The sequence below is a fragment of the Pezoporus flaviventris genome, unplaced genomic scaffold, assembly GCF_033815535.1.
Source record: "Pezoporus flaviventris isolate CSIRO_AGI_PZ_B2104156 unplaced genomic scaffold, CSIRO_AGI_Pfla_v1 ptg000020l, whole genome shotgun sequence".
Classification (NCBI taxonomy): Eukaryota; Metazoa; Chordata; class Aves; order Psittaciformes; family Psittacidae; genus Pezoporus; species Pezoporus flaviventris.
Genome location: NW_026892568.1, coordinates 2,949,338 through 2,968,844, shown reverse-complemented (window position 1 = coordinate 2,968,844; position 19,507 = coordinate 2,949,338). Strand labels below are relative to the sequence as shown.

General features: G+C 39.4%; 1 protein-coding gene across 1 annotated transcript; it reads left to right on the top strand.

Moving 5' to 3' along the window:
* Window positions 1-441: 441 nt before the first annotated feature.
* Window positions 442-17,707, top strand: ATAD5 (ATPase family AAA domain containing 5). The gene is made up of 23 exons (XM_061455358.1): window positions 442-517; window positions 1,487-3,252; window positions 3,573-3,660; window positions 4,214-4,378; window positions 4,891-5,029; window positions 5,432-5,516; window positions 5,978-6,159; window positions 7,042-7,199; window positions 7,474-7,627; window positions 7,871-8,164; window positions 8,340-8,436; window positions 9,241-9,320; window positions 9,410-9,555; window positions 9,656-9,806; window positions 10,217-10,387; window positions 11,343-11,470; window positions 11,927-12,020; window positions 12,245-12,309; window positions 13,170-13,350; window positions 14,084-14,271; window positions 14,537-15,366; window positions 16,460-16,624; window positions 16,806-17,707. Exons 1-23 carry the CDS (start codon window positions 452-454, stop codon window positions 16,882-16,884), a joined length of 5,472 nt encoding a protein of 1,823 aa, XP_061311342.1. The 5' UTR covers window positions 442-451; the 3' UTR covers window positions 16,885-17,707.
* Window positions 17,708-19,507: the final 1,800 nt, after the last annotated feature.

Sequence of the window (19,507 nt, the reverse complement as noted above, 5' to 3'; positions counted from 1 at the left end):
CGAGGCGCGCGCTGCCACAGGGCGCCGGGCGGACACAGCGCGCCGCGGCCAATACTGTCCCTCTTCGCGCCCCGTGCCCAACCCGCCTGACGTCACCAGCCCCGCCCCTCTCCGCGCCGCGGCGCGAAAACCGGACTGACAGCGAGGCGGAGGTGTGGGCGTGGCTCTGCGGGCACGTGACCTGCCCCCCATTCCCCCGGGGTGGGCGGGGAGAAGGGAAAAGGGGCGGGGCGGGGACCCGCTCGCCTCCCTCACGTGACGCGGGCTCTCGAGCGGCCGTTGGGCAAGGCGGGCGGGTCACGTGGTGCGCCGCGGAGCTCCGAATCCCGTCCCGCGCGCGCTTTTCTGCCCGCCCGGGCCCGCTCCTGACAGGCTCCCCCCGCCCCCATGGCCAGCGCCAGCGCCGCCCCCCCCCGCCGCGGCTGAGGCCCCGCTCCCGCGCGCACGGGGCATGGTGGGCAGGGTCGCCGTGCCCGCGGCGGCCGCCCCCCTCCCCGGCAGAGACGGCGACGCTCAGGTGCGGGGGGACGCGGAGGGGAAGGCGGGACGGGGATGGGGGGCGGGGGGAGCCCCTTTGTGGTGCGCGGCTGTAACGGGGGGAGGGCGCTGCCCTGCCCCGGCACCGTCAGCGCGGGCCGGGCTGTCAGGAGCTGTCTCTGGGGGGCTCCGCAGGCGGGCACCGGCAGCTCTGTGAGCGGTGGTAGCGGATGAAGTGATGGGATCTCAGGAGACATCGGGGTTTAATGAAGTAGGAGAGTTAAAGAGGCCTTTGTGAGTCATCTTTGGTGGAGTCGTGCACATCACAGGGTCACAGAGCGGTTTGGGTAGGAAGGGACCTTAGGGTTCCAACCCCTGCCACGGGCAGGGACACCTTCCACTAGAGCAGCTTGCTCCAAGCCCCTGTGTCCAACCTGGCCTTGAGCACTGCCAGGGATGGGGCAGCCACAGCTCCTCTGGGCACCCTGTGCCAGTGCCACACTCTAAATTATGATAAGAGATACGAATTCTTCTGTATTCATTCCCTTTAAGTGTTTCAGAAGGTGGAGTTTCTCCTTAAGGTACACCAGAGGCTTACAGTGGGACCGTACATCTTTAAGGGATGTTGGAATCCTCTGCGACATGCTCTGGTGAACATCTCCAGGTAACCACCAGATCGATCACCTGAATTGCCAGTTTCTGAACTCCGGTACTGTGAGATATGTGGAGGTCTGGAGACCTTGTGTTCGCTTCCAGTTTTGGTGGCCTCAGAGTTCCAGAACAGGGTTTTTATTCATGAAAGGGCAGAATCGTTGTTTCAAGGTTAGGTGGCTGTTGAAAACATGGGGGTGAGTTGATGCGCGCACAGTCTTAACGCACTGACATGAGAGGCTTATCCTTTGGGAAAGTACTAGTGTCACTAATGCAGACCATAGATCCTGTGCTGCTCTATATCACCGCACTGAGTTATCTCTTTGAAAACTAAGATTCATGGTGAACTTTTCCACAGCCATGCAAGAAACGGCGCGAGGAAGATACTTCTGTGGAGACAATCACGAGATACTTTTCACCTTTAGCAAAACCAGTGGATAAAGTGCTGTCGCCGCCAAAACCCAACAACATATTGGATTACTTTAAGAAGACAGCTGTAGATGAGAAATCCACATTGCCACTTGTAGCCGGAGAAAATACAGCACCATTTGATGCTGATGATGAAGAGTGTAAGTCACCTTTTAAACCACCTTTAAAGAGGAAGAGGAAAGGGAAGAGAGTTAATTTAAATAATAAGCCAAAGGAGATGAAAGGATCTGAGGATAAACATGGAATAGAAATGAGTAGTGATGGCAGCAGAGAAACAACAGGACTGAAACAAGACAGCGGTGATTTTACAGCTACATGTACCTTAGTTGACCAAAAAGGTGCAAGAGAACTAGAAGATCATGTGCAAAGGGAGAACTTCTCAAATGCTGTTACGTACAGAAAAAACGCAAAGAAAGCTGCTTCTGAAATAAGTGGAAGAAAAAATAGGGTAAGAAAATCAAGCAAAAGGAATCACAAAGTAAATATGGATTTGTCTGAAAGTTTTCCATCTGAAAACCAGACGAATGAAAAGTGTAAAAAGGGAACTGAAGATAAGAAAAAGCTGGTATCTCCTACAATAGCAGAGCATGACGTTGTTATTAGTGCTTCCAGTTTTGATGACACGACGTCACAGGTAAATAACAGTATAATAACAGTGTCATTTGAGGACTTCTTGAAGAGTCAGGGAGAAGATAACATAGATCACACTGAAGAAGACACAAAGCCAACCACAGACAATCCTGCTACAGCAAATGAAGTGGACAAAAGTGATGCTGTTGGTGACCCAGAAAGGTGTGAGGAATCTCAACAGCTGCCACTTAGAACAGTAACTGTCCTTGCCCAAGTTCATTCCATTCCCCCCAGATTAGCTCCATTGCATAAGGAGCAGAAAGGCTCTAGAAAAATAGCTTCCATTTTCTTGAAGCAGAAAGGATGTGTAGGGGAAAAAGAAAGTAGCCCACCCCTCTTGGATGGTGAGCAAACTGAGCAGGTTACTCAGAAAAGAAGATCTAATGTAGTTATTGAGGAAGAAGAACTGGAGTTAGCTGTACTAGAGACTGCGGGGTCAGATTCTTTAAAGCCAAAATGTAGTCTGGAAGAAAGGCATCAGTTTATGAAGGTGTTCAGACAACCAACATCAGATGTAGTAAAAAGTGGCATTAAAAAGGCACCTGGAAAACAAAAGCAAGCCATTGGAAAGTCTGCAAAAGAAAAAGAAGGACCTGAAGATGACATTGCTTCAAATAAAGGATTAGAAAGCGGAGTACCAGAAGATTCTAGTCCTAAAAACAATGGAACTAAACCCAAAAGCCCCAGAAAGAATCAGAAAAAAGGAAACAGAAGAAAGAAGGCTTCAGAAACTAAGGAAACTAATGTCTCTGATACTAGCAGCTGTTACAAAGATGAGGATTCAGGTGCTAATGTTCTCACTAAGGAAAACACCTTAGATGTAAGAATTTCATCGAGTCCAGAAGTGAATGAGTTAAGGAGGAGTTTAAGGCAGAAGCAAATCAAAACATCAAAAAATGTTACACCCAAAAAACCCCACATTAAGGATACCTTTTCTGAAGAGGAATCAAGTGGCTGTCTTTTACTAACCTCAACTCCAAAAGCAAGAAAGCAATCCTTGAAGAAAAGTAACTTGTATAAAGCCGAGGTGATTACCATGCCCTTTGATGGAAGCAGCCCAATCAGGTAAACATTTTGCAGTATATTCTACCTTTGTACTTTGTTTTCCTGCAAATTGTTTAAGAGTAAAACATAACTTTAGGTTGACTGGAAGGCATACCTGGTGCATGAATACAGGTGAATAATACAGAAGAACCAAAGCTGACTCTATAAATGTGTTGCACTAAAGACATTAAAAAGACCAACCAAAGCCAAAAAAAAACCCCCAAAACCCTAGCCTTCTGTTTACAGCACTGTATTTTTGAAAGCTTTTGAAAATGAAATTGAGAGTAGCATTTCCCTTTACTAAAACATAATACTTTCATAATACTTTTTTCCCTAATTAGAATGAAATTCACACGTATCAGTGCGACTACAAAATCAAATAAAGCTGAAGCAACGAAAAATGAAGAGTTTAACTCCAAAAATATGAAGGTAATTTATGTAACAGTTTGTGGTTTAGTATTTTATATCATTTATTATATGCATGTCATTGTGTTCATATTCGGTATTGTGCAATAGTCTTATGTTATGCAATATGACAGTTCTCAGATGCCCTATGGAAAGAGAGTGTTACTGTGATTTATGCTAGGATTTGACATAAGCATTCTTGTATGGTTAATGTACCTTAGATTTTTAAAATGGGTTTTATTTGTGTAAATCTACTTTTTTGTAACAGAAAAATCCAATAAAGTAGCGTTCTCCTGCTCTGCAGGTTCTCAGGATGGGTCACAGTGTTTGGGCACAGCAGAACAGCTTGTACTTATGCCCGTATTTCTTTTGTTCTGTGGGCAGAACATGTAGGGCTCTTGTTCCCTTTTGAAAAGTACTTGTATGATCCTGGTTTGCTCCTCCTCTCAGTTCTTTCATTTTCTTTTTATACCAGTAAAATTTGAGTAAAATGATATCTTTATGAATGTGAAAAACTATATGAATATGTGAAATGCCAAATACATTGCTATGAATTGCAATTGTTCGTTGTTAACAGATGAGCTCTACTTCGAAAAACCTATCCAAAGCAAAGCGACTGATAGAGAAGGCAAAGGCTATTCAGCATAATAGATCAAAGGTTAATGAAGACTTCCCAGCTCCTGTGAGGCGCTCGTCTCGGCAGCGAGCTCTTGCTGAAAAGAAAAAATTAGAAGACAGTGAAGTAAGCCTGAGTATCTTGTAGGGGAAGCCCATTCTTTTGATGTTTTGGTGATTCATTTAGGCAACAAAAATGTTCCTTATCTTGCAAATGCTTCTTTTAAAGAATCAAACAAGGTAGATACTGTGCAGTGGTATGGTGACTGTCAAATAGTAAAGTAACTGCTAGGCATAGACCGGAATGCTTGTTTCAATGCAGATCTGTAACATGCAGCAGATAGTCAGGCTTTGGAAGTGACTGTTTCTCTTTCCTAATGAGCAGCAACACATTTGAAACAGATGTGTATGGTTTAGACTTCTAAATGAGAGTAGTTCTGCCCTCTATTTATTGGGCATCCTATTCTGTATACTACTTCTGTGTAGACAACAGTAGTGAAATTATGATCTTCAAATTGTGTTTGCTAACTTTGAAGCTTTCTAACAGTTTCTGCAGTTTCCTCACTACTGATCCACTAAGTTGTCTTATTAATAAAGGAGGAAAAGTTGTGTTTCGTATTTTATTTGTTTTCCCTCTAGGAATCAGTAAAAATTTTAAATTCAAGCCTGAGTTGTGACACTACTACAGTGCAGAATGTGAAGCAAAAGAATCTTCGGAGCTTAAATGATGTTTTGGGGAAAAAGCCTAGAAACATGAAGGTTGCAAAGAACTCAAATGGTAAATGTTTTTACTGCATGTATTTAATTTTGATTACAGTTACTATTATAACTGTATTTTCTAAAGCTGCCTTTGCAGTGCATTCTTCTTTTCTTGTGACTTTTTGTGTAATATTCCATTATATACCTTTCATTTGTATGCTAGGAGGGAAAACTGTTTGAAAACCTGCTAATGTGATATCATGTTGTGTTGTCTTCTAATTTAAGGTGGTGGGTTTTGCTTTTTAATGTTACAAAACCCATCATCTATAGTGGTGGAATAACTAGAAATAAAACTATACTGAATTTTGTTAAAATATCTAGGTTTCCCTTAAGAACAGGAGATTCCCTAATGTTAGAAGCAAGGTTAGAATCCTACATTAGCACTAATGTAATAATGATTTTTCCTTTCTCCTTTTTAAAGGAAAACTGGGATATCCGCCTTCTTTCCTAGGCAGAAATGCTCAGAACCCTGCAGGTGAACCAGTTGTGATCTTTGATGAGAGCAGGTCAGTTGGCAAGATTGCAGTTGCTTAAGAATCAAAAAGTATTTGAAGATTACTTTTAACATTCTCTTGTTTTACAGATTTAAATACACTCGTGGAAATGTGATATAAATGTTTATGGGTTTAGAGTGACCAATATGTTAAACTGCTTGTAAAATTTTGGGGGGTTTTGAGGGTTCCTCAACCATTATTGAGCCGTTTTAGATGGTTGAAAATCGAGATGATGACTGGTTAAAAAGAAATCCTAAGCTGCATGTAAAATACAAAACCAAAGTAATTTTTTATCAAAATCTGTAACAGAAAATTTAAAATTAAATGCAAACTTGCTGCAGTTAAATTAATTCTAGTAGTTCTCCCAGACTGTTTCTAACTTGTGTAGAGGTGAATGTGATTAAATTCTGTTGTAAGCCTTATGTGGCTGGTATTTCAAATGCTTTGGGGTTGAATTTCCATTTTCATTAAAGCCAAGATGCATCTGAAAACTCTCAAGATGATGATCAGTTCAGAGCAAAACGTGAATTCTTGATGAGCGGATTGCCAGAGTCCCTGAAAAGACAGATTGCAAAGAAAGCAGCAGCAATGGAAGCATACTCACTTGCAAGTTCATGTTTCAAGCCTGTTGTCCATGTACAGCAGAAGGATGACTGTAAGCTTTTGTTCAACTTATATAATAACTTTTATAGTGTTTATAGTGCTTTATAATAAAATCTATTGAATCTGTGCAGAAAAGAACTTGAAAAGCAAAACTCACTAATGTGACAGCATGAACTAGTAGTTTCTTCTTGTTTTGTGTCACAGTAAGAAAGCAAAACTTACAAGCTTCCAGTGCAATGATTTTAAATATACAACTTACAAGTTAAATTGATGCTAAAGTAATGTATGCATTTATGGGTGAGGATGCAGACTTCTTAGGATTTATTTGGGGAATAGAATCAGAGAATGGTTTGGGTTAGAAAGGACCTTAAGATCATCCAATTCCAAACCCCTGTGATGGGCAGGAACACCTCCCACTAGGCCAGGGTGCTCAAAGCCCCAATTGGGGCAGAAACCATTCTTTCTGACAAAGGCAAAACTCTTCTCGAAAGAGTAAAGACCATTTCTTGCCCTAAGGGAGGGAGTGTGCTACAGTATCCTTATGGAAGGGCATGGCAGAAGAGCAAAAGGTAGAATAGCACTTACCAGTTTGTATTTGCAAACCAACCAATTAGCAAAACAAACTCCTTGGTGAGCACCTGTCCTACAGAGACCGGGTGAGGGCGCAGGTTGTTACTTAGAGCAAGCAGAGCCCAGGAGCAACTCGCTGGGAAATGTATGTGAAAATGTGCAAATTTGTTCTTCTCATGGGAGGTAGCGTTAATAAAGATAAAAAGTTGATGCAGTATAAGTTAAATAAGCTTGGCTTTGACATGATAAAGCTTTGGTTAAAAGCATTTACTCTTACTATAGGATGGTTTTGTCTGTGACTTCATCTCCCTTTTGTTAATAAAAGTCTCCTCTTGTTTTGTTCTTGGTGGGGGTTCTTTTGTAGGTTGTCCAATGTGGAAATTGCAATCACCATTGTGTCCTCTATTAACTGTGCTAAGGAATCTGAACACTGAAGTCACCAATGTCACAAAAATCAATCTCTCGCTTGGTGAATTCTCCACTGTGAATTCAAAACTAACTGGAAACTGTTCTGCACCTGAGGTTAGTACTTTAAATGAGGGCTAGTGTTAAAAGTGAATATAAAATTGAATTGTTCTGTTACTTGTTAGGACTTCTGTTGCTTTTAAAAACTCCTGTAGTTTGAGTCTGTTTCAGTCTTGGATATTTGTGTGTGCATTGTAATGTTAGATAATTCTCAAGGCTTTCTGTTAATCTCTAGTTTTATCAAGAGCTACCAATTTAACTTATGCAAAACTGTCTGCGTTATTCTGTGTAATAATTTATATAAGTGTGTGTGTGTGTGTGTGTATTGCAGCTTTCTGGCCACCGACCAGTTTTTCCTGATAGAGTCAGGAAAGAGTTACTGGATGAGATCATGTCTTCTAATTCCCAATTTCCTGTGAGAAAATACTTCTACAGGTTTCTGAAGAGGCAGACGGAACGGCTAGGCTCTGAAAGCAGTGCACACGGTTAGTGATCTGCCTGGGGAAGAACAAGCTCGCACTGACTCTCTCTGGCATAAAAAGGCATTTGGAATTTCCAGAGATGTGTCAGTGAAGGAATGCTGTTGGAAATAAGTTGGTCCTCACATTTTAGGCCATTTTGACCAAATTCTTTAAATATGGCTTAAAACCCCCCTATTTGGTTGTAATGGAGAGAGCTTGAAATTGTAAAAGGATGTGGGTTTATTTATGTATTTATTTTTCCCTTAGAAAGCAAAGCTGGCACTGCAAATTCTGAGGTAAATCAGAAACATTCTGACAATTGGAAGGAAACCAAGAGGAAAAGGAAAGAAACAGAAGAGCACAAATCAAAAAGAAGAAAACAAGTTGAAGGTTCAGAGGCGGAAATAACTTCAGGAGTTTCTGAGAAACGTTTTTCTCACACCTCTGGAGAAAAACAGGGAGAGACAGAACAAGCCATGCGTTCGGGAAAAAGCAAGCCCCAGAAACCAGATGTTATGATAGAAGACACTGAGTATTTGTCGGCACCAAATTCACTTTCAGGTAACTGCGTTTTCTGTCTGATTTTCATTCTCTTTGCCTTGAGGGAATGTATATAGGATGTATCTCGGCTTTCCCCTGTAGTGCAAAAATCTTACCTGGTCTTAATATTCTACTGAACTTGATCAACTCTTTTGTATGAAGAATTGTTTAAGAAAGGATGATACTTCTCCTGTAGGTGCTGAGAAGGAAGACATGCTCTGGACAGAAAAATACCAGCCTCAAGATTCCAGTGAACTCGTAGGGAACAAGAAAGAAATTGAAAGGCTACACAGGTCAGAAGTGGGAGCATGGATCCATTCTTAAAATAACTCAGAACATCATATTACTTAATGATGCTCAAAGAAGTGAAGTCAAGTCTTCTACGCTGTGCTTGAATAACACTTATGGGGTGTGTGACCTTTGTTTTGCTTTACTTCCAGGAAGCTGCAGAAACAAACTGTCACTTGGCGTGAATGATCTTCTTTGGTCATAGCTTCTCTTGCACGCATACCTTGGTAGCTTGTGTGATATGGTACAAAACAAAACCACACATGAAATGCTACATTAGGCTGTGGGATGGAATGAAGTACTTAGTAAAAATTATTGTTTTGTCAGGTTATTCAAGCCTGCACTCTATGAATGAAAGAGCAGCTTACCAGTGCTTGTCTGTACTTCCCTACAGGCATGTCTGGTCCTGATCTTGATGCACTGCCTTTGATTTTGACAGTAATTTAGCACTCAAGTCCATCTAATACAATCCTTTTTCAGTTAAATTTTCTGTATGTGTTTAAGCTATTAAAGATCCATCTGACAAACAACACAAAACTACGAATGATAAAGTGTTTTCCACAATTTAACTAGTTTGCCAAGTGACTTGGTTTTATACCAGTCGTTTAATAGGACACAGGATAAAGAGGAAATCCTCTTTTACAAAAGAATCAAACAAATCTTGAACTTTTTAAATCTGAAAGGAGTGATAGGTTTCTGAGGGGGATAACAAGTGGCTGATGTTTCTCAGGTGTATGTTCTATTCCATCTGAATTTGGTTCACTTTATTCAGCAGTAATTATTTTCTGTTACGTTCCTTCCTTTTATAGTTGGCTAAAAGAATGGAAGAAAAGAGCCGATTGGGAAGAAAAAAGAAATCAGAAAGGGGAGAAGGACAAAGAGCATGAAGGTGCTGATGGAATTAAATATGCATAGATTCTCTTTGTTGAAGTTGGCACAAACATTACGTGAATCCTTTCTTTTGTTTTAAATCTACAGATTCTTTGGACAGCCTTGACTTTAAAGATCATAAATCTGATGCTGAGGAAGAGACGAGCCTCTGCAATACAGTTCTGATAACAGGCCCACCGGGAGTGGGGAAAACCGCTGCAGTGTATGCTTGTGCTCAGGAGCTGGGTTTTAAGGTTTGTGGCCATTTTTCTTACTTGTAACTAGTGATATGAAAGCATTTGTAGTACAAGATGTCCAAGATGTTTTTAAAATGTAAATGAAATCCCATTGCAGATATTTGAAGTCAATGCCTCTTGCCAGCGTAGCGGGAGACAGATACTGTCACAACTAAAAGAAGCTACTCAGTCTCATCAAGTGGACAAAAAAGGCATTAATGCACATAAGCCTTGCTTTTTTAACAGTTGTAGCAGTGCCAAGTCGCCAAGTAGGTTTCATGGTTCTGTCTGGGGTTTTTGGTTGATTGGGGTGGGGAGCTGTGTTTGCTATTTGTTTTGGGATGGAAGGTTGGTTGGTTTGGGGGTTTGCTGGGTTTTGGCTCTGCTGGTTAACACAACTCCATACCAGATTAAATAGTGATTTCATCAAAATGACTGACTCTCAATTATCTTCAGCTATTTCTGTAGCGCTGTCATAAGTGCTATAGCATGTGAATAGAAAGCTAAACAGAAGCATTCCTTGTGACAGGAGAAGAGTAAAATAAGCAGAAACCAGCACAGTAAACCTGTCCTGTGCTAGAAAAAAAAGAAAAACCAGGATTTGCTCTAAATTTGCCTGAGAAGCAGAAGTTTGAGGTTACACTTCCAGTTTAGGTTTAACATAAAACATATCTTGCAGAAAAAATGTATTCTCCAAAGAAAGTTGTTTCACCAAGAAAACCTCCACTGTCCCCCAAAGGAGCAGGATTAAAACGGAACTTGCCCCCTAAAACACTTGCAAACTATTTCAAGATTTCTTCCAAACATAAAAGTAGTGATGGAGCAGGGACATCTCAAGAAAAAAATCAAGGTAAATGTTGCTATTAAATTCTAGTTAATTATTAGATAGTTAATATTTAATGATAGATAATGATAATCTTCCTCTGGAGAGGGAAATGCTGCACTGTACTACTGTGTACCTGCAGCTGTGTGGAGAAAATAGAGTACACTTATTCTACTGTTAACTGCCAGCAAGAGTTACTTAATGCATCTCACATACACTTAACTACATAGGAAGTGGTCATTTCTCTGTTACAGGAGAGTTAACTAGGGTACAGACTATCTGAAGTTCACTAGATTTGCCTTAATTTGGTTGTTTGGTTTTAGGGTTTGGGTTTTTTGGGGGGTTTTGTTGAGTTTTGGGTTTTTTCTTTTTTTGTACTAGGTGGTATGTATCTATTTGTGTATATAAATGTAGATACATATATATGTATAAAAATTACTGCTACAGAATTAAGAGGTCCTGTGAAGCCAGTAACAGTTTGATTGCAGACTGGGTTTTGATACATAGAAGGGCACATTGAAATCTCTGAGTCTCTCAACATTGAGAAGTGCATTTCCAAATGTTTCATGGGATCAGGAAGTCTTAAAGAGAAGCTTTTTGAAAGGAAATAATGTATTTCAACAACCAGTGTTTGTTTGTGCTGGATTGAAGTGGTGCAGTTGAGCCTAGTCCTTGTCTTGAAGGCAAGTCTTGAAGGACTTGCTCCATGGCGCTGAGATGTCACAGGTCACAAACAGGTGAAGTGCAGGCTTGATATTACAAATAGTCAGCCCTTCACCAAACATGGTTGAATTCACAGCAAATTTGTTGCAATATTTTTTTAAACAAGACATCAGAAAGGGGTGTAGGTCAGATTTCTGGGGTTTTACGTCAGAGTGGATTTTCTTAAGCAGCTTAACACTTAAGGGTGTTTTCAAAACCAGTGTCTACAATGCACATTGGATGGTTTCAGTCCTCCTTGACTTCCTGCTCAATTCTTCAGCATCTGCAGGAAATACTCAGAATTCACTTGAAGAAAAGAAAGGTGCTCAAATTAAGTCAATAAACAAAGAAGTAGAAGGAGGAGAACACAACAGAAAAAGTGCAACATCTCTCATTCTCTTTGAAGAGGTAAAATTCACATGAAATGTACTGATGTGAGGAGTATGTTGTTTCCTTATGTTTAAAGAATTTCACTTAATTTTCCCTTCCTCCTTGAGACTTCTAAGGAGATTCAAGTGTGAGCATTACCAGCTTCTTAAAAATGAATTCAGTGTTTAATGATTTCATCACCACGAGAACCCTCCTAAACATGGATCATTATTTGACAAAGTTATTGTATGAGATAAAGAAACTGACACCTGTCAACAGTTGTTCACTGTTGGAACAGTTTAGATCCTACAGATTTAATTCCTTTGATTATGTAAAAAGTGTTGGTTTATAATTTTACACTATGTACATGCACTGAGACACTTTCAAAGTCACCATCAACACCCCAGCAATTACAGTATCTAAGCCCCCATTAAATTCACAGCGTGTAGCTATGTTCAAGCTGCTGATGTTTTGCACTTCCTTTGTTTTCTATAGGTAGATATAATATTTGATGAAGATGCAGGATTTCTAAGTGCAATAAAGACATTCATGGCAACAGCAAAGAGACCTGTAATTCTTACTACCAATGGTGAGTATGTTTGTTACAGTAATTAGGCTTTGCAGACAAAAGAGTCCCTTTTAATGAAGTGGTTTAAATGGTGATGGTTGAATGCAGCTCCTAAATGTAGAATTAAGTGAGCGGAGACTATAAAGTGAGTATTTGAATAAAGATATTGGCTGCTCTAATGGATAGAGAAAATAATTACTTTTGAACATAATGTCATGACAGTTCACCGCTATTTTCCTGTATAGATCCCACATTCAGCTTAATGTTTGATGGCTATTTTGAAGAAATCAACTTTAGAACCCCTTCCTTGGTAAGTCTGTGTTCAGAAATGCAGACATGTAATTGTCAGCTAATTTGACATTTAGATGTTGGTGTAGGTTTATATTTATCTGATGTACTATGTCTGTTTCATCAGAAGATGGATGGATGTATCTTTACATGTAGAATTTTTTTTATGAGCATGGAAGATTTTCTTACCCATTGGGTAATTCAGAGAATTACAAGAAGAACATCACTTAATTTAGTTTGTAGGAATGTAGTAAATCATTTCATAGATGGTATATCTAATAGTTTTGATCTGAAGGCTGACTATGCCAGTATTGGTTCATTCATTTAAAAGTATAGCACCTATTTTAGAAGTGTTATTCCTTTAATGTAAGCACTAGTATGCTGTATAGCAAACAGTTTTACTTGCAGCTCTGTAGTATGTACAAAATCTAAATAAATAAGAATCAGAAGGAGCTAACCCTTGAGAATGGGAATGTTTTTAATGTGAAATTGAAAAATCTTTTGGGTAAATCTTTTGGGTTACCAGACTATTGCAGAGCTACAAGAAAAATAAAACCCTTTGGAGTGCATATAGTTCACTAGAACCCATTCAATGGTGATGAGAAACAAGGTTTGTGGAACATAAGCAGAATATGTGTGTTTGGTTTGGTTTTAATGAGTTGAATTTCTAAATTGAACCTAATTCACTGACATGGACTCTTTAGATTTAGTGGAATATTCTGCTTTTCTATAGAGGTTTTAATGTAGTTATAATCTAATGAGCTAATCTTGTCTATTAAAGGAAAAGTATATTGCAAGCATAAATAATTTGCTTCTGTGTGACTTACTGCAGTCTGATTGGTAGGAGTTGCTTTCAGTGGCCTTTGTCTAATTTTTGTTCAGATAAATGCTGTGAGCTACCTTCAAGCCCTGTGTCTGGCTGAGAATCTGCGAACAGATGTGAAAGACTTGGCTGCCCTGTTAGCCACAAATAACTGTGATATCAGACAAAGTGTTCTCTACTTGCAGTTTTGGGTTAGAAGTGGAGGTGGATGCTTGAAAGACAAACCTTTGGCATGTCATGGTAGGTTGATTTAAGTTTTCTGAAAATCTCCATCTTAATGTGAATTTGATTAAATCAAACCATTCTCAGACACATAGAAATAGATGGTAACTTTCTAGAAGACCCCTAAACATTTTGTAGGGTTTGGGGGGCTTATTTAGCTGCTTCAAACTGTAAGTTCGATTTTTCTGTTGCACCTCTTTGTTACTCATCATTATGGTACTTTATTATCTCTGTTTCCTCTTCTGAGTAGCAAAAGTTGGGCAAAGCAGAGAGCTGTTAGTACTTTCCCTTCGACTCAGAGTTTGCAGTTCTTTAGCTGAGTTCTGCAGCTGAGCTCGTAAGTAATTCACCTAGAGGAAGCAGAACTGAAAAAAGGTAAGGATTGGACAGTTAGCAAACAGGCAGCAAGGGAAAGAACTTGGTGGCAAAGGGTAGAGGAAGAGCATCCCCAGCAGGCGTCTGTGTGTGAGACAGTGTGAGTTGAGCAACAGAAAGAGACAAGTGGGGCATAGAAGGAAGAACAGACTATTTCAAGTGGTTACTTGCAAAGAAGAGAGACAGCAGACTGGTGACACTTAAAGTGTGGATGATGAATGGGGATAACCAATTCCAGTTGCTATATTCACTCAGAGTTGCAGCAAGAGGCAGCAGTTAAAGTATCCTTTATAAAAGGAATTGAGACAAAGAGGGGAAGAATCAATTTCATGATGCAGTTGTTTCTTTCCAAGTAAAGCATGTTATCTTTGTGCAGGAGGAGAGGAGACAAATAATGCAGATCATGTAATTTGTTCTGAAAAGACTACTGATTCCAAGATGGACTTTTCTCAAGCTGATGCACATCCTCAGGAACTTCCAAAATGTGATACAGGCTGTGTAGAGACGTTGCTTGGCCTTAAGAATATCCTGATGCCTTCAGAAGACTTGTTTACATTTCTTATGGTATATTTGTAGTTGACTATCTAATACTTTGAATAATTGAGTGTAAGCATCACTATGAATAATATCTTAGAAGCAAATCTCTTTGTAGAAATTAGGGGATTCTCTTGTTAAGCAAAAATCTGAACTGGGGCAGTCTCTTGCAAGCAAATCAGTCTCTTGCCTCATAAACACAAAGCCAGGAATATGAGATTTTTTGTAATAACAGTTTAATATATATATAGTCTAATGTATTAATAAATTTTCATTATTATTATTATTTTTACAGCACAAAATCACAACCATGGACACATGGAACAAATGGATGCAGCTTCTCACAGAATTCCAGATGAAGAAAGTGGATTTTATGTATAGTAATCTTGAATTTATTCTTCCCTTACCCGTGCAAGTTCTTTCAAACCAGTCTGAAGCCCCTGGCTCTGTACTTGAAAGGACTACCGTAGTTTCTTCAAAAAACAGGTCCACTAACAGGTATTGCTCTGGAAAAAGCCCTGTAAGAAAGTCTGAAAAGACAAAGAGACAGAAAAGGCTTGAAATATTGGATGATAGTGACTTATTTGATACCGAACTGAACTATTCAGCTGAATTCATAGCTTTGCCATCAGATAGTCCTGTGTCATGTGCTGAAGTGAATGAAGAGGAATCAAAATTGTTGATGAATAAAGAAGAAAAAGAAATGCAAACTAAAACCTCAGCAAATGGGAAAAGCTCTGCTCTTGTTTCTCAGTGTCTGAAAGCACTGACTGAATTTGTGGAGACCATGTCTTTCTTGGATTGCTGTGTGAACACTAACACCAAGGAACCACTGGAGTTTTCTACAGATGAAGGATTTAATTGGACAAATGGCAAAATCAAAAATGGTCTTTTTGATGAGTTCAGTATAGAAAATACTGATTGGTGGAGTTCCCAGAGCTGTAGTGAGATAATGGCAGCTATTGAAGCACTCAGTTTTAACAAATGTTCTGTTAGCATTTCACAAAACTTGCAATCCTCTTTGAGTACCAGTAAAACACCTGAAAATGATCAGCTGGAGGGACTTACTTTGCCTATTTCAAACACAAGAAATTGTGTATCCTTCTGTCAGTCAGCTGATTCAAGGTAAGACTTTGCTAATATTTCTGGAACATAATTTAATTGTCAAGAAGTGCATTTCAGTCTTTAAGAGTGTTTTGGGTACTTCTACACACATTCATACCACTATGAAAGTTGTCAGTATGCCTTACAATGCTGGAACGTATTCACTTGGCTTGTCTAAGCTTAAATTGCATGGCAGTCTCTGCAAAAGGTGACTTTTTTTGTTTGAACAGCATGACTATAAGGTTGTAGCCTTAATCTAGTCCATTTACTTTAAAAATGAGCCCCCAGATGAATGGCTTTTTCAAGACAGATGAACTGAAATGGATCCTGCAAGTACAACATATGCAGATCTTCATCCCATGCCTGGTCATACTGAAGCTGTTAAATGCATGGCGATTCCTTGGTGAAGACCTAACAAAAGTCAGAGCAAAATTACTGCATTTTTTTTGTAATAACTTATGCTAACAAAGAGTAACCTTTAATATATTATAAAAGACCAAAGAACACATTGCTACTAGCAAGTGTGGATAGGAAAGATTGGTTTTAACGTAAGTAGTCATGTGAAATTACATAATAGGCAATAAAAAACATATTCAAGTGTCTGAAAAGGAAAATAGGTTAGACTTGTACTTCTGTAAGTCAGTACCTAGGGAAGCAGTATCAAAATGGATCTAACCATTTAACCTGTGGCCAGATTTGGGCCAGTATATCATGAGTTGTACATTGGATCTGATAGTGACATTCTGGCAAATACCATTCACACACCACTTCTTATCTGGGAAGACCACAGATGCTTTTGATCACGTTGTCTGATGGATGTACTAAATCTCACCTACATCACGAGATTGTAAAGACCTCCCTGGATTAGACTCATAATTAAGCTAAGAGCATTGGCCAAGCAAACTACTGTCACTCATGTTTCTCTCAGAGTGCAGCTTTGTGATGCTGTGTAAGCAGCACAAGATCAGAAGTTGCAGGATCTGATCCATTGGGATGCAGTTTTGGACATCTGTATGTTTAGCAGTTTTAAACCAGTGGATTTGATCCTAAGGGAACAAAAAAGGGACTGTACGTTCTTGAACAAGAAACAGTAAAACTTCACTCTTCTTTTTAGCATTCACAGAAAAGCAGAGAAGAGGCTGGCAGTCGTCAGAACAGTATTTTCCAGAAGTCCTTTAAACCTGGGTAATAAGCAAGCCAGCATACTGGAATACCTCCCCACTCTTCGCAGTATCTGTAGGTCTGAGAAGCTAAAAGAGCAAGGGAAGACTAAAAGAAGGTAAGTTTTGGGTTTCCTAAATCTTGCTGCATTTCCATTTACAAAGTAGTGAAGAATTTTAATAATAAAATACCTTGTCAAATAATTCTAGACAGGAAAGGTGAACCTTTGTCTCTCTAAATGACGTTGCCTTGTAATTGGAAATAACTTTGTCCCCTTATAGTCACTTTTCTTTTTCTAGGTTCTTGCATTATCTTGAAGGGATTCATCTCGAAATATCCAGACAAATGATAAATGGTCTGTCTTTGGACTTCCCTTAAAATAGCAAACACCAGGAATACTTCGTGCCTAATGGTGGTATTGTCACCATAGTTTGATTTTTAACTTCTTTTTTTTTTTTACCACATTATTTTATTGTATATTCAGAGCCATTTGTATATTAAATTTCTATAAGTATTTAAAATAATGTATATATCTATTGTCATCATACTGCTCTCCACACGGAAATGTGGCCTTGTTTGGTGCTTGTCCAGTGCATTTATAATGGGAAATGCACAAACTAGTCAATGGGGACTCCTTCACACTGTCTTTCTCTGTGTATCCCATGGCAAGAAGTCCATTTGTAACAACCGACCCCCACTACTTCCACAGCAAAGTTGCTTCTCTCAGAAGAGACCGTTTTATTAAAATAAGCTTGTTTCTGTCTGAATTTGCAGCGAAATGTTAAATAACCTGGGGTGGGAGGGAGCAGGGAGGGGATGTGACAAGTCTGTCAGAAGTGTAACTGACTAAAACGAACTCTTTGTAATGAGGACTGGGTATCAAAGTCTTTACAAAGCACTGTGCCTCAATGTACATATCTTTTATACATTAATTTCATTATTTCCACCTGTCAGATCTTCATGTTAATCTCCTACAGGGGTAGAGGAATTATTACTGTAGCTCAAGACGGTCTCAGAGATTAGATTTTGTAAATAACAGTTATTCCAGTGTTACTTTGGTTTCAGTAATATTTAACTACTTCTAGTCTTGTATATTGTGTCCTATTTTTATCCTTCATTTTGTACTTGACAAGACTTCAGCCTGATTATTTGTGATTGAACCGGTTTTGTACAACAATAAATTTGTGAGACTTTGCTACAATTCTGGATATTTCTGTTGTATGAAATGTAAGACTCCTGAAACTTAAAGTTTTCAGTTCATAAAATGATGTTTATGGGGTTTTTAACTGGAGATACTTCAACCATGTACTTTTCTGCCTTTATATTGCAGTTGGACTGTTCCTCTTCCTCAACCTGAGTCAGGCTGGTGCTATGCAGTTTTACTCCCCTTACCTCAATGTCTGTAATAATAAGGTCTAGTACATTCTGTTCTTATTTTATATTTTTAATGTCTTAAAGATGATCAAGAATGAGAAGTACTTATGAAAACATTAAATTATTTCAAGCTTTCACACTGTAGATAATCATCTTTATAGCGTACTCTTCCCATAGCTCGATCTGAATTTTCAGGTGTTAAAATCTGCCTGGGCTGTATTGATGTGCCAATGGTCTAAGCAACTCCTGTCCATTTTTGTAAAAGTACATAAATAATTTTTTAGTTTCTTAAATAAAAGAAGTAAAATATATGCTAACTGCTTTATAAAGACAGTCTCCATCTAACTGCATTACAGTGGGGACCTGCATAAATTGGAAACAAGCCTTAGAAAGTATTACTATTTTAGGAAATTCATGGGGAATTTAAAAGCCATAAAGGAGAAAACCATGGGAGACCTCCTTTTGAAGTCGGCTCCCTGGTTCTAATATCTGCCCTAGGTTTTGGGGGTTTTGATAGAACTTCCAGGCTGTGGTATCCAAAAGGTAAGGTGGAATTCAAGTCTTTCATTTCTTGATAAGATACTTGTTTGCAGTTACCACATAAAGACAGCTCAAGGTGGTTTGAATTAAGCATAATCCACTTGTGAGGATTTATTTGAACTCTGATACACTACCAGCCTTACAACCTTTTGCCTGCTGGAACAACACAGGTTTCTGGGAAGGACAAGTTGCTCTTGAGGAAGAGAGATCTGGGGCTGGTTTTGATTAACTCAGCTGAAAAGGAAATGCTTCACAAGATCCATTCCAGTGCTGCTGAAGTCACCCACCTTTGATGCTTTGGGCCCCGCTAGGTGCTTTATGCTGCCTGAGTATGACAACAATTGCTTCCATGGTATGAAAGTGTAATAAAAAAAACTAAAAATCAGCGTTGGGCATCTTGCAAATGACTGCAGCTACCCAGAAAGGAAAAAGACGCAACCCTGTGTCTGCAAACTGAGAAACAGAATTCAGTGAAACCAGAAGTAAAAAAAAAACCTGGAGTTTCACAATGACTCTGCACCCTATTTAAGCAGTCCTTATTACTACGTGTACAATAATTTAAGAACAGCAAACATGTTCTTGTTGACATCTCAGTCAAGTTTCAAGCTTTCTTTTTACTATCATTCCACTATTGCTTTCTAGAACATAAATGAAGGTGACGTTATTCTACAATCCCATGAGTAATACAGAAAAAGAGCAGTTAAGCTTTGGCATGTTCTTGCAAGCATATTCTGTGTTAATACTATAAAGTGGGATGGAAGGATCCCTTTCCAAGCAAGATTATCACTTCTTGCCCTGTTTGAGGGCTTTTATGAGGACTGAATCTTGACGGCTGAGCCTGGGAAGGACGTGCAGAAAGACACTGAAGCTCAGCTTTTGAGTGTGCCACAGTGGGGCTACTGACCAACAGCTGAGGGGGTTTTTGGTGTGTTTCTATGTTGTCTTGAATATAAATAACCACTGTGCAAATGTCAGAGATTTCTCTTTTTTATTTGACAGGACTTGTAAGGGCACCACAACAGCTAGCAAAAGACCTGTGTTGTATGGCTTGCACAACAATGATCTCTGGGGAAAATGAAACCTATTT

Excerpts from the sequence above, each read along its gene's own strand:
- ATAD5 (XM_061455358.1), top strand. The coding sequence starts at position 452 with ATGGTGGGCAGGGTCGCCGTGCCCGCGGCGGCCGCCCCCCTCCCCGGC. Across the intron at positions 7,200-7,473 it reads GAAACTGTTCTGCACCTGAG|CTTTCTGGCCACCGACCAGT; the intron begins GTTAGTACTTTA and ends TGTGTATTGCAG. Across the intron at positions 9,556-9,655 it reads CTCAGGAGCTGGGTTTTAAG|ATATTTGAAGTCAATGCCTC; the intron begins GTTTGTGGCCAT and ends ATCCCATTGCAG.